Source organism: Engraulis encrasicolus, chromosome 6, assembly GCF_034702125.1.
Source record: "Engraulis encrasicolus isolate BLACKSEA-1 chromosome 6, IST_EnEncr_1.0, whole genome shotgun sequence".
Classification (NCBI taxonomy): domain Eukaryota; kingdom Metazoa; phylum Chordata; class Actinopteri; order Clupeiformes; family Engraulidae; genus Engraulis; species Engraulis encrasicolus.
The window spans coordinates 11,804,267-11,819,762 of record NC_085862.1 but is presented as its reverse complement, the minus strand read 5'-3'; the positions used below and the strand labels follow the sequence as shown (position 1 = coordinate 11,819,762).

Here is a 15,496-nt window from a genome sequence, read left to right as displayed (position 1 = left end):
GGCTGGGCGAGCACATGGGGTGCCAGCGTGGCAAAGTACACCGCCACACCAAAGCGCCACTGCAACAGTTTCAGGTGCCAGAACGACGTTTCGACCACGTCAACATCGACCTAGTTGGCCCACTTCCACCCTCGCACTGTTACACTCACGTGCTCACTATGGTCGACAGGACCACAAGGTGGACTGAGGCTGTTCCACTGTCATCAACAACAGCAGCTGATGTGGCACGGGCATTTATTGAAATTTACGCAAAAATCATAACTGAACATAACTCTGGCAGTTGCATGAAGATGCAAACCAATCAGAAGAGGTGTAGCAGACTCGTCACAAGACCTTTCTTGAAACTCATTCACAGGTTTGCCAGGGCAGTCGCGTCGCAGCAGAATATTGCGCACGGGCAAAGCGACTGCGCAATTGTATTCATTCATTGCATACAATTAAAAAATATTTTAAAAGGCTCCTGAGCTGGTGGGGCCGAGCCAAGTTACGGTGGGGCCGTGGCCCTACTAAAATTAGCCTAAACTCGCCCCTGCTTTCTAACCCAATAAACAGCTCTGTCAAATAAAACGTTTTGCTATTCCTGGGGGCTGTTCATTAATATCTCACTCTATGCACTTACTTGTGAATATGCCGAGCCTATTAATTGTTTCATTTTGACAACAGCTCGGGCAGTTTCTAGCTAGTTCACTAGCCTAGTTATTCCAACATGTTAACTCTCTCTCTCTCTCTCTCTCTCTCTCTCTCTCTCTCTCTCTCTCTCTCTCTCTCTCTCTCTCTCTCTCTCTCTCTCTATTTTAAAGTTTTTTTTTACAGCATGTAAATAGTCAGGTGTGTGTGTGTTGCAAACAAAGTTAATGTTGGTTTGCAGACGAAATTGGCACTAAAATGATTTAAGATGATTTGTTTTAACTTCAGATAACATGGATACAGGTCTAAGGATATATCAGTGTGGATAGATAAATAAAATGGCTGATATAGGCCTATATATATAGGCCTATATATATATATATATATATATTCAATGACACAAAGTTTTTAATATATATATATATATATATATATATATATATATATATATATATATATATATATATATATATATATATATATAGGCCTATATATATATATATATATTATATTAAAAACTTTGTTTGTGTCATTGAATAGTCTCACATTCCTGATAAATTCCTTTTTGACATCATTACATGCATTTACAGTAGGCCTAAAATATCCACATTTCAAGGACAGCGTTACTTTTCTTGTAGGCCTAGGCTAGTGATCATGGAAATGTCATGTGGTCTTCTGTCGTTTTTTGATAACAGTCTGTTAATCAATTTGACTTGACAGCCTGATAGGTCCATAAACAGACAACAATGCATATTAGGTAGGCAACGAACCTTACAATAACGGGCTGTACCTGGTTTTTAAGGAGTTAAAAAATGGGCTGAGTATTACAGGAAATCCCACTCAAACAAGGAAACAACGCGGTTCATCATCATCACGCAGTCGTTTTGGAATCTCCCCTCTATTTTCAGGAACAAATGCGTCTAGTCCAATATCTCTCACCACATTTCCTTCGATCTGTGTAACCAATGTAAGTAGCCATATCCATATCTAACAGTGGTGTAGTCTACTTTTCTGAAGTGGGTATACTGTATATTTCAGATTTTTTTTGAAGTGGGTATACTGTACATAGTTGTGCAATTCAAAACAATTTGAAGTGGGTATACTGAAATCCCTGAAATTTAGAAGTGGGTATACTCCGTATACCCGCGTTCTACGTAGACTAGGCTACACCACTGATATCTAATGATTTTTGTGTCTCTTGACATAGACGTGGCACATTTCCAACTGCGCTGCCGCCTTCACTTCCCACAATTGAGATTATTTTCAAATCTGTGGGAGTTTTTCTTTCTTTTTTAATGCAGGTCAATTCCCTTTTCATTGTATTACGAGCACGGGGCTCAAGACTTTCTTAGAGTAGATCCACACATGTTAGGCTACTTTTTTTGCACTCGCGTGCTCACTGGAAGCGAAGCGTAAATGACTGGCACTTTGTTTATTCGTCGTCAGACAGGCAATCACAAAATAAAAAGCAATAAAACGCCGCACCACCGATACCTCGTTGAATTTGTCGATATCTGTATAGCATAGACCTACAAATAGTCTGTAAGAAGGGAGAAAACGCCTATAAACTACGAGTGCGACGACCGACGTGAAAAGAGAAACCAGTGCCAAAGAACGGGTGCGCTCGTAACCACGCATTTATTTGCCCCCACAGCTGCTTGATCTTGAAATGGGGTAGCATGGTGGCCAGAGAAGGTATTGCAAAGCTATAGGCCTACTCATTGAAACTGTGCTGCCAAATTTGATCTTTTCATGAAAATGTACTAAGTAAGTCATACATTAATATTCAGGCCATAGGCTATATCTAAATAGGCCTACCTGCAAATCACTTTGATTAAAGCGTCAGCTAAGTGCAATAATGTAATGTAACGTTATGACACCATGTGGCACAAACGCGCGAGCAGAAGTCATAAACCGCAACATGGACACAATTTCTAAACCAAATGCATTGTAGGGACAGTCATGGGTAAGCGGTTAGAGCGTCAGACTTGTGGCCCAAAAGCTGACGGATCGACTCCAGACGTGCCAGGTTGGTGGGGGGAGTAATTAACCGCTCTCCCCCATCCTCCTCCTTGACCGAGCTACCCTGAGCATGGTAGGCACTGCTCCCTTGGGGCCCCATTGCCCCCTTGCGCAGGTGAGGCATAAATGCAATTTCCTTGTGTTCTGTGGAGTGCTGTGTCACAATCACACAATGGGAGTTCGAGTTTCCCAGTTGGGCTTTCTTTTATTTTACAAGTATCCTTTGTACCCCAATTCTGTACTTAATGCTTTCTCCAATGGCTTTCTCTCAGTCCTGGTGTTTTCAGGATTGTTTGCCAGGGTCACAGTACGGTAGAATAATATCTGGTATGACTGGTCTCCATACTACTAACCACCTGGCATATACTGTAGCCCAGTGGTTCTTAACCTTTTTTCTTGAAGCACCCCTAACCAGTGCCCGCGCACCCCCAACCCAAGCGTCTACGCGTGTATACGCACTAAAAAATGATTGATGTTTGGAAGCAGAATTTTGGTCACAACTTCAACACAAACAAAATTCCGCGCACCCCCTGAAATCTCTGGCGCACCCCCAGGGGGTGCCCACACCCCAGGTCAAGAACCACTGCTGTAGCCTTCGTAGCTCTGTAAGAAGCAGCGTTTTCAGAGTAAACACAAAATTATTTGCCATTGTACACTGGAATAACCAGTTCACAAGAACATGTTCTGCTGCAGCTGTGTAATCAAATGCACAACTACTGTAAACACAACTATGTAGGCCTACTCCTCCACAACTACACACTGCACTAAGCATAGACCTGGTGCCAGGATTTTTGGGCTGTTGTTAGGAGTACTATCACAGGTTGTACAAATGGTACAGGACTGGAGTATTATCAAATGGGAAGAAAGGTAATGATGCGCATATCCAAGATGCAGGTGCAGGACAAAAAAATAAACACTATGAAAACAAAGGTGGAATGTCCGCACACTGCTCCCGTTTTTCTTTTTTCTTTTCCCAAATATTATGAAATAAAAATAACTTAAAATTTGTCCAACTTGGTGGGCCGCACTCTGGCCTCATCTTGGCATTGCACTGTAATCGACATTAACTTTTTCGCCACTGTGGCTAGTGGTTTTCCCAAGTCATAGCCCCTACATGGAAATAAATCAAACAAATAGAAACTGAGTAACTGAGCCTTTTCTTGAACTTCAGATTCAGATTCAGATTCAGATAACTTTATTAGTCCCATCAGAAGGGCAATTCAGTTTGCTGTCCCAGTCTCCATAACTCAATGAATAGATAGTATAAATAAAAAGATCAGAAAATGAAATACAAAACCTAAAGGAAAAACATACACATTTGAACACATACATTCATTCACTTAAATACAAACAATTGATACACAAGGGGGCGGGGCAAAGTGTAGAATATACATTATTCTGATATGTCATACAATAGAATAGGCCACCTGCCAAATTGGCTTGTGACACTGACATTGTTACCAGCCACAGCCAAGTTTTACCAGGATTTAGCCGATTGGCAGGTGCCGGTGTCAAGCCCTGACTGTAATGATTATATTTGCATCAGAGATGAGGTGGACTCACACACGCACCTCATGTTGATAAAACCCATGTCACTGTCACTACTTTCAATATTTCAGTGGTCTGTGGATAAGAGACTGTCAGCCTCTCTCAGCCACTGTCAGCCTCTAGCCAGCAAGGCCACTGACAACCCCCCCCCCACCCCCCACCACCATATCTGCGACTGAACATTCCACCTGCACTACTATACTTGTGACTGAACTTTCAACCTGCACTAACTCAAAACATGCACACACACACACACACACACACACACACACACACACACACACACACACACACACACACACACACACACACAAGCACACTGCACTTTCTGCACTAAACCCAAACATACACACACTGACACACACACACACACACACACACACACACACACACACACACACACACACACACACACACACACACACACACACACACACACACACACACAGACACACGAACACACACACAAGACGCACACTGCACCTTCTACCTGCACTAAACACATACACACACACACACACACACACACACACACACACACACACACACACACACACACTGCTGCTGGTGTACTTGACAGACCTTTTTATATTTATTTTCTTCAAAATGCTACTATTACCATGTCAGAACGCTATAAAGGACTTTTTTTTTTAGAAAAGCACAAAAACACAACAATACCTCTTAATGTATGTCCTCTACAAGTCTTCTGTTGTCCAGTCTTGCACTTTAAATGTCTGTATGAGCACTGTCTATGTCCATACTGTCTTAAGTCCATGTATAAGTACTGTCTATGTCTATACTGTCTATGTCCTTACCTTAATTAGTCTATGTCTGTATGGGAAAGCAAGAAATGTAATTTCAAATTCTTTGTATGACCAGTGCATGTAAAGAAATTGACAATAAAACCTACTTGACTTGACTTGAAGAGTGTTGGATGTAAGCGCTATCAAGTCAGAAGTAAAGACCGTGGCAGTGGTCTTTTGAAGTACTGAGGTGCCTACAAACACAAGCCAAAGCAGGTTTATTTATAGTGCACTTCATACACAGAGCCAGTTCAATGTGCTTCACAGGAAATAAAAGAAATGAGAGTGGAGAGTTTTTTTTTTTCTTAAATGAAAAGGGAAGAAACGGAGAGCTCCGTCCACAGGCTAAGAAGTAGGAGGACACTTTAGGTATCACACTCCTTTCAGGTGCTATCTTTTTCAGATGCTCTCACTCAACCATCACCAACCAGCCTTCACGTATATGTTGTACTTGTATCAGTGCCTGTGCCATTGGGATTTCCAAGGTGTTCCCTTGCATGTCTCACACTCACACACATTTATCTATGGGAAATTGTAATATGAGGGTGAGTGTTTACTGACGACCCTTCCAGTAATTGTACTGCACCTAGGGGTGCTTTTGTGCGAGTGCAGAATGAGTGGGGTCCTAGGGTCTGGTCTTGACCATCCCATGATACTACCTTTCCATTTCATATTCATGGTCTGGCGGTTGTTTGATGTGACGCGATTGCAGGAAGTGGGAAGTTTGTGCTCAGTTCTAGCTCTAACCCAATCGCAGACAGTTACTCAACAACAACATAGCGCAGGCGTTTTACTTCATCGTCATAAGCGTCCTCCCCCTTTTCCCCCCACCAACCTGTCTCTTCGCTTAATGGATGTTTTCTGGGAAGGGTTGGCCAGCCAAATCCTACCGCTCAACAATCGCTCCACAGAAAACCGTTACCAGACGTAGTACGGAGCCAAGTCTCTTGGCGGAAGTACGTAGGATGGCGCGCGAGGCATATCCATTGATTCCAACATTTCTTTGGGAAAAAACACTATACAAAGTGAAAGCCCACCTGGGAAACTCCAACTCCGATTGTCATTGTGACACAGCACTCCACAGCACACAACTGCACACTACACACAATGAAATTGCATGTATGCCTCAAGGGGTCAGCCCCCAATGGCGCCCCAATGGAGTCATGGAGGAGAAGACTGATTAATTATTCCCCCCCATCAACCTGGTGGGTTGGGAGTCGAAACAGCAACCTTCGGGCTGCAAGTCTGACGCCCTTACTGCTTACCCATGACTGCTCTCATACAGTAGTTTTGTATGACCGGTCGGCTCATGGTGCCTGGGAGTTGAAAAAAATGCCTGGGCTCTAATGGACTAATCAAACCTATTTTCCGATCCACCTCGTGGTCCACCAATCCAAATATTTAAAATTCACTTCCATCCGCCCTGCCATTGGCTCTGGCCCTGCCGTGGCTGTAGGGGTGGGGCGCTCGTCTGCCGCGTGGCTGCCCTGGGTTCGATTCTGGCCGGTCCTTCTCCGTCTCTCTCTCCCCACTCGCTTCTTGTCATAGTCTTCACTGTCCTGTCTGGAAATAAAGGCAAAAAATGCCCTCCAAAAAATTCAGTTCCATCATTATGTGAAATCCAGAGCACATGTCAAGTGGAATCAGGATTTAGCTTGACTCATCCCATTCACTTACATTCAAAAGTTGTGTTAAGGCCCCATGGTCCGGAAGTAGAAGGGCGTGACTTAGATGCCCCATTGGATGATTGCAGGATGGAAGCTAAGCCGTGCTTTCTGGAACCACACCAGTGGCGAGAGCCAGGTTATGCATGTGTTACTCATTACAGCAGTGTTTCTCAATGGGGGTGGTGCAGTCCCCCAGGGGGCGTTGGGGAGCTCTAGGGGGGCTCTAGGATACAGCTGAGAGGGAGCTGTGCTTAGTTGCCATTGGGAGGCATTGGTCCATTTAACTTTTTAATATTAAGGGGCGTTGTTGGGCTTATGACAAGGTCAAGGGGGCGTTGTCGGGCTTGTGATGATGCCAAGGGAGCGTTTGTTAAAAAAAGGTTGAGAACCACTGCATTACAGCATGACCTAATAATAATGAATTTGAACTTATAAGGCACACATTGGATGGACTGAATGATGCTCTATTGGAAGTATTCTCATTTGTGTAGTAGGGAGCCCTGTTGCTTATTGGTTGGGTTGTTAACCCCTTTTATTTCTACTCTCTCAACCTACAGTTATCATCAGGATGTCAGTGACGGTGACCCAGGCGGAGGGAGTGACCGTTTTAACGCTGACCAGCAATGAAGGTAGCAACTGTCCCTTGCTGTGCCAGATACTGGGCAATAGTCCAGTATGCACAGTGTCTCAGAAGCTGAAGATGAATTTAGGAGGAACTCTGACCGCACTGGGGGTAAATACTTGATGTATTCTAGACTAACCTACTAAGCACCACACAGTATTCTTGCCCGGCGGGTTGGTCTGGCATTGCACTATTCTCAAATGCTAGCGTGGTATTCAAAATGCTCAGCAACACATTGTGATTTTTCCACAGGCTGCCCAGATCATGATTGGATTATTTACCATTGGGATTGGATCCATTTTATGGACACCATTCTGGTTTCACACTTTTGCATCTCACACCGGTGCTCCCTTCTGGCTTGGATCTATGGTAAGGCAGAACCCAATGTTCATTTAAAGCCACATGTACACCAAGAACTATTACCACTAAGATGATAACATTGTTACTGTGCCTCTGCCAAGGAGGTTATGTGATCGTCCGAGTTTGTTGCGTTGTTGCGTTTGTTGTGTTGTTGGTTTGTTTGTTCGTGGTGCATGTGTGTTTCTGTCCACCAGACCGATATTTTTGTGGCTCTCTGAACGCTTTTCTAGTTTCAAAATGTTATTATTTAAAGCAACGCGTAGGAGTTTATTTCAGCCTTAGAGTAATATTTACAATCATTTCATCATTACAAATAGATTGCAACTGTTTAACATCACTTGACAATTTACACCAAAAACTGAAATCAGCAAGTTTGGAGGAGCATGTAATATGTTGGATTTGGCTGTAGTCAACTGCCATTAAAAAAATAATAATAACATGCTTTAGAAATCATATCACCAACATACTCTATTTACATCTTAACTTTGTGTAGGTCTGTCTTAAAGCCTTTGCTCTTGTTTGCAGTTCATGGTCTTTGGTGTGATGTGCATCCTTGGAGAGAAGTTCCCAAGCCCATGTCTGGTGAGTTTGGTGAGGGGTCGGGATGACTTAAATGACGCTCAGGGATGGAGCTGTAGGGGGATGAGGGGGCATGCCCCCCCCCCCAAAAATGAAAATGGTCTAAAATCCCCTCCAATGAAAATGGTCAAAAATCAAGTCCCTCTAAAACAGGCCTCCCTTCTTCACATATTGTGTTAAAATTGCACTTTTAAGAACTACATTTTCAATCAATCTCTGACCAGCCCCCCTGCTTTGATTTTACAACTTGACCACTGATGACGCTCACACTCAAATTCGACGTTTGGGTTTAACCGTATCGCACATGTGAAAAGGGGACAACCACAGCAATGGTTCTCATGGTTCTTTTGGATCAGCGTGTGGGGGAAAGAACCACGCTCTGAGAAAACTCTGTGGCATTGAGGGAGAGCATTGCTCAGTAACTGTCAGGAATCAACATGTGACCTTAAAGCATTTTACATTGAAGTTGTATGAATGCTCAGGGGCGTGCATAGATTTGTCAGATTTGTTTAGGGCTATTGTATCTTTATTGATTATTGGATAGTTGAGAATATGACAGGAAGAGAGTGGGAGAGAGAGAGAGATGGGGCAGGGCTGGCAAAGGACCCAGGCCGGACTTTAACCAGGGTCTCCATAGACATGCAAGGCCATATGCTCTGTCCAGAGAGGTTAGAGCTGAGACGATTGATAAGGTAGGGATGATTTGGGAGTGTACTTTTCTGGGATTTATGTGACATAAGGTTGAGAATGAATGGAATTGACGCTATAGATGGCAGTAGTTCACAACATTTGTAAGCCACCGTTAAACAGCACAGAAAAAAGGAGAGGATCACGCCTCATTACGAGACTGGATTTGATCCCTCATAGATTAGATTAGATTAGAATCTAGATTAAACTTTATTTATCTCCAAGGGAAAATTGTCTTTTTTTCTTTTTTCGGGTTGCTCTGTAGATTAAGAAGAGAAGGAAAAATATTTTTAAAAAGATAAAAAATAAAGCTAAACATACTATTCTGTTGGATAATGGTGTTGTAGAGTGGGTGCAACTTATTGTCCAAGACAGACCTTTAGTCTGACCTTAAAGTGAAGTTCTCCAGCTCTTCTCCCACATGCAGTAAGAGGCAGCTTTCCTCACCAGCCTGTCAAGTTTCCCAACATCCCTCTTCCTTGTGCTTCCACCCCAGCAGACCACTGCATAGAAAGGAACACTGGCTACCACAGACTGATAGAACATACTGAGACTTTTGTTGCACACATTGAATGACCGTAACTTCCTCAGGAAGTGTAACCAACTCTGTCCTCTGTCTGCATCTTTATTTGCTGACCAGCCCAGTTTGTTATATACCCCAGATACTTCTTTGTATTGATGACGCATGATGGTTTACCTTGGTCTACCACATTGACTATCTTTGGTTAAAGGGACAGTTTGGTCAATTTCAACATGCAGTTGTATTGCTCACGCTACCCTTGACTTGTCAGTACCTGGTGATGCCACATTTTTCGGCTCAGCCCTTTCCGAGATATGAGCAATTCTAATGGGGGCAGCGTTTGTTTACATTTTTAAAAAATGAAACATAGGCCAACTCCAAATATTTTCCCAAAAGGTACTGCTGTTTGCTAGTTGTCCGCTGATGTTTTATAACCTTTTGGATGTTTTTGGGAGTAAATAAAAATGTTTTTTGAAATGTAAACAAAGAGCTGCCCCCATTACAATGACCAGGATCTCGGAAACGGCTGAAGAAGAAGAAAAAAAAATCTCAGGCACTGACAAGTCCTGGGTAGTGTGAGCATTACAACTGCATGTTGAAATTGACCAAACTGTCCCTTTAAAGTGAATGAGAACAGATTAGTCTGTCTACTCTACACCAATGGTTCTCAACCTTTTTTGAATAAACGCACACTGATGTCATCATAGGCCTCCCAACGCCCCCTTGACCTAATCATAAGCCTGTCAACACCCCCTTTAGTATTAAAACATAAAATAGACTAATGCCCCCCAATGGCAACTAAGCATTGCCCCCTCTCACCAAAGAAGTCTGTCTGCTAGGTGCCCAAACAGGTCCCTGTGTGGGACACCGCACAAGTCTGTGCTGCAACTTGGAAATAGACTTTAAATCTCTGAGCAGAGTCTTTCTGTCTTCCCGTGCAGTGTTTAATGGGCTGTGCAGTGCCTCATTTGAAAGTTTATTTTGAAAGGTTTTTGGAAGTTTTTTTGACACAATGTACTGTGGTCCAGAAATTAAGTAATCTGATAATAATGCCCCGATATAGCATATAGCCTCTATAGCCTAGTAAGGCAGCCGGAAGTTCCACATGCCCTCCACCCCTCCTCGAGCACCTGCCCTCCAAAAAGGTCTGTGCACGCCACTGACTGTCAATATGCACAGACGACTGCGCACACTGCTCAAGCACCTTGCACATCCCTGCCTACACACACTCACAATGGGGTAGGCTATATGAAAGGGCCTTGTATAGTAAAAAAGCCGCACTCCCGGATCAATTTCTTGCGTCTTTACGCTGAAGAAGGCTTAGGCCGAAACGTCTGTCTGTCTGCCATGCTAACCTAGTATTAAAACTGCAAGAAATTGATCCGGGAGTGCGGCTTTTTTACTATACATGAACTTTGCTGTTTGTTCGCACCCAAAGACCTTGTAAGAAACTTTTCGGAGTTGAGTGCACTTTCTCTATTAAAAGTCTATATGAAAGGGCCGCCAGGCAGCAAGTTCAGTTTATGTCTGACTGCTGGACCACCTCTCTGCTTGCCCCTTTGCTAGCTACTAGGGCTGTAACGATACACTCAACTCACGATTCGATTCGTATGATATCACGATTTGTGACCTACGGTTCAATACACCCCACGATTTCGGAGATGTATCTCATTTGGAGCTTGGAAGCATTATCACATTGAAACATGGTTGTGTTCTGGACTGAAGGATAACAAAACTTTGAAAGGGCGTATCACGATACTGCTGCCTCCTTACATCACAATACAGTATCGTGACTCTGAATATCACGATTTCTCGGTTCGATCCAATATCGTTACAGCCTTACTAGCTACTGTACTGACTGCCCCGTCGCTAGCTCATGAGTATCCCATTATTAGAATATGACTGCCCCAATGAAAAATACAGCATGTAAACACAGGAGACGCAGGGCTTGCAGCAGTTTTTACTATAATATTAGTATATTTTCCTAAAATATTAGATACATTATCTATTCAATATATTTGATCAAAAATATAACGGAACAACTGGGTCACAACTGGGTCAGGTCATTGCCCAATAAGTTAACGAATATTTACTCTGTAATTTACTGTGCCTTTATTATTCACCTGAACTGTGCATATGTGGCTTTGTGTTTACAGGTTGTCATTACTGGACTGATGAATATGATGGGCATTGCCTTTGCGATAACTGCCATCGTGATTTATGCAGTTGATATTTCATCTAGTTTTTGGGACGACGGTTACGATTGTGGCGAGGATAGGTACAATGGGTACAACAGGAACTATTATGATTCTACAGTGTCACCAACCCCACCTTTCGAAAGAGAAGAAAATCTTTCAATTTGCAAACGAAATGCTGCTGCTTACCGGGTAGGGGTTTGCATTTATAATTCTAGCTCCTGTATCATTACATGTACTTTGCATTTCAGTACTGTAGCTCTATGAAACACACACATTTTCTGAGTAGGATTGACTAGAAACAAGAAGCTTACATGTAATGCCACACACTAAATATTCAATTGTGTACAGTATACAGTATGTTACAAGTATGTCCTCATGTGATAGGAATCATTTGAATTGATGATTTTCAATATTTCCACAGATGTTGAGGAGGGGAATAGACATCATCATCATTATTTCTGCCATTGTACAACTTGGTGTTGCCATCACTTCCTCCGTCCTGGCCTTTCGGTCTGCATACAAAAAGGGAATTGCTCAACAGGTACAGTATGAGATCCAAATGATTACAGAGTTAGGTTACAACATTAAACCTCATTTCTCTTTTTTTTTCATGTCCTGCACTTTAATGTCCATCTGGTAATTTTCTATGCAGGGGACAGTGAAAAACATCATTTTGATTAGGTTTAGTAAAGTCCATGTGGTACTCCATCTGATACAAAAACCTGTTTTATAGTGACCAGTCTGCTTAATGTTTTGTATGTTTTCCCCATTCAGGATCCTCAGCTTCGCGAGCCTCTGGTCTATGAAACGTTGTCCAACCCAGCAGTCTAATATTTCCACCTGGAAGCACCTCAAAAACATGTTCCCCACTTCTCCTGTAAATACATTATTTTCCCACTTTAGTAGTGATCCGAATTAGTGCACATACTATCTGTACTTTTAAAGGTAGACGATGTCATTTTAGTTGTTTACTTTCCAAATGAATGATGTCCATTCACGTTTTTGATCTTTTCATGAATATTTTCTGAGTAATAAACTTTACTTGTCTGAACAAACTTTACTTACTTACTTAGGCCTTTAAATTCCCATAGGAACATAGGCCATTGACGAAAGTCTTCCATCCTCTCCTGTCTTGTCTGAACAAAGCACAGTGAGTTTTGCAGCCAAACTGATGGTGGTGGTAAATAGGCCTATACATGCATAAGGTAACATTTGTGAATGGGCTGCAAAAATTCTGGAAATAAACTACTTAAAAATGACATGCTCTAAATGCTTTAAATGTAATGTGTATTCAAGACCACAAGCAAAACAATACAATACAATTGCGTAACATTTTCTTATTGTGCGTTGTCATGCATCATACCATACTTCTATTTATCTATTCTAGTCTGGCATTGCAAGGTCTACAGTATATTACACTTACTATAGGCCTACTATAGGACCTGAGATCGCACATGACGCTTACACATGGTATTCTCCACAACAACCAACTTTGATGTCTGTATACCAATAATCTTTCTGTAGAATTGAAATAAAATTGGTAACCCAAGGCTACCTTTTAAATGACAATAAAATGTATTATTTATTTATTTGCAAATCCAGTGTTTTGGACATAAATTAAATGAACAACTTCATGTTTTCAATGGGTGATTTTGATAAATTCAGCTATCTATCTTATGGAAGAAGAAATAGATTTGGTTGTATGTTTTTAACTACTGCATTTTTTATTACCTCCACCAAGGAGGTTATGTTCGGTCACTTCGATTTGTTTGTCTGACTGTCTATTTGTCTGTCTGTCAGCAGGATAACTCAAAATGTTATGCACAGATTTTGATGAAATATTGGTGGTGATCCGGATCATGATCCGGATTCAGGATTTTTTTCACCATTGATTCTTGCGGGATAGGGCGAATTTTGACATTCCAGTTCTTAACTCACAACTTTCTAACAAGGCAGAAAGACTTGAAAAAATGAGGGTGTTAGCTAGTCAAATGTTCTATCAAACAGCTTCCCTGGCGGAGGTCTGCACTCTTTGAGTGCATTTCTAGTTATTCATTCATTCAATGGTAAGCATGATGACGTTTCGACCTCTCGGTCTTCCTCAGATTCGAAGATTTGAAGACCGAGAGGTCGAAACGTCCTCATGCTTGCCATTGAATGAATGAATAACAAGTCCGACAGGCGGACAACAGATGTGTCCGTCTATGCCCGTTCTGAACCTTTTTTGCCCAAACGCCCCCTTGGCCTCCTCATAACCTGTCAAGGCAATTTATCAATAAGCCTACCATGTACTGTATAAGCCTGGATTTGAAAAAGTACCATAGGATTTCAACAGTGTTGGGCAATTTACTGAAAAACTGTAATGCATTGCTGATTACATGTTACTGTCTTTTCAAAATAATCCCTTACACTACATTTAGCAATGTGGGGACCTAAGGCGAATTTAGCTTAGGGGGGCCATCGGTCCATCCCATATCACATTTTTTTTAACATAAAATCTCTATTTTTGTTAGGCTATTTTTTTTTTTAATCACGATTTTTATTTAAAAAAAAAAAAAATTACAAACATAAAAAACAGGCAAACATTACAATGAATTACAATGAAACATTTCAATGAATAGGCTATTTGCAATTTTGCATAGGCCTACATTAAATAAACTAAAATGTGAAATTCTCTTTTCACTTTAATATGAGAGCAGTGATGTCCCCCCCTCACTGAAGTGTTATTTCATGTGTGTGCATGATGCTGTATTTGAAGTGACGTTGATGTTGGATATCATGGAATACTTTTAAATGCCGCTTTGGGAAGAAAACAGAGTAGGCGACAGGTGAACTGTATTTCTGTCAAAACAGTGGTTTGCAGGCGTTTGCGTTTTCACGTGGATATTGTCTTCGTGGGCCGTAACAGACAAACCGTAAGTTCCATAAACTAATCATTGGCTACGTGTACATGATGTTTTTAAGTCCGATTTAATAAATGCGATTTAAATAGATCGGATTAAGAGTTATTTTGCGATGTGTATACATGGCACTTTCACTTAAATGCGATTAAACGTCTGGGGAAAATAAAGCATTGCGATTGGACTGAGGACGCACGTGCTGAGCGAGCCAAATAAGGCACGGGGGCGTGGTTCAATGCCACCGAGATGCAGGTCATCTTCCCCACGAAAATCGTTGCCTCAGGCGGACTGAAATCACAACATTTCCCCCTTTCTCCCTGGATCATTTACAATGCTACATTAGCTACCCTGTTAGCATAGAACAAGTCCGACAGGCGGACAACAGATGCGTCCGTCTATGCCCGTTCTGAACCTTTTTTGCCCAAACGCCCCCTTGGCCTCCTCATAACCTGTCAAGGCAATTTATCAATAAGCCTACCATGTACTGTATAAGCCTGGATTTGAAAGTACCATAGGATTTCAACAGTGTTGGGCAATTTACTGAAAAACTGTAATGCATTGCTGATTACATGTTACTGTCTTTTCAAAATAATCCCTTACACTACATTTAGCAATGTGGGGACCTAAGGCGAATTTAGCTTAGGGGGGCCATCGGTCCATCCCATATCACATTTTTTTTAACATAAAATCTCTATTTTTGTTAGGCTATTTTTTTTTTTTTTAAATCACTTTTTTTTTTTTTTTTTTTTTTAATTACAAACATAAAAAACAGGCAAACATTACAACCCTTTCTGGACAGATTTCAATGAATAGGCTATTTGCAATTTTGCATAGGCCTACATTAAATAAACTAAAATGTGAAATTCTCTTTTCACTTTAATATGAGAGCAGTGATGTCCCCCCCCTCACTGAAGTGTTATTTCATGTGTGAGCATGATGCTGTCACCTATTTGAAGTGACGTT

General features: G+C 41.7%; 1 protein-coding gene across 1 annotated transcript; it reads left to right on the top strand.

Moving 5' to 3' along the window:
* The first annotated feature begins 1,444 nt into the window (after positions 1-1,444).
* LOC134450188 (uncharacterized) lies at positions 1,445-13,200 on the top strand. Its single transcript, XM_063200040.1, has 7 exons — positions 1,445-1,594; positions 7,225-7,400; positions 7,542-7,658; positions 8,175-8,231; positions 11,592-11,822; positions 12,055-12,174; positions 12,408-13,200. The coding sequence occupies exons 2-7, from the start codon at positions 7,236-7,238 to the stop codon at positions 12,462-12,464; spliced, it is 747 nt and encodes a 248-aa protein (XP_063056110.1). The 5' UTR covers positions 1,445-1,594; positions 7,225-7,235; the 3' UTR covers positions 12,465-13,200.
* The last annotated feature ends 2,296 nt before the right edge of the window (positions 13,201-15,496 follow it).

What these genes read in the sequence shown, in the direction of transcription:
- LOC134450188 (XM_063200040.1), top strand. Translation starts at nt 7,236, where the DNA reads ATGTCAGTGACGGTGACCCAGGCGGAGGGAGTGACCGTTTTAACGCTG. An exon ending in GAACTCTGACCGCACTGGGG is followed by an intron (nt 7,401 to 7,541) that starts GTAAATACTTGA and finishes ATTTTTCCACAG; the next exon opens with GCTGCCCAGATCATGATTGG. An exon ending in CCTTCTGGCTTGGATCTATG is followed by an intron (nt 7,659 to 8,174) that starts GTAAGGCAGAAC and finishes TCTTGTTTGCAG; the next exon opens with TTCATGGTCTTTGGTGTGAT.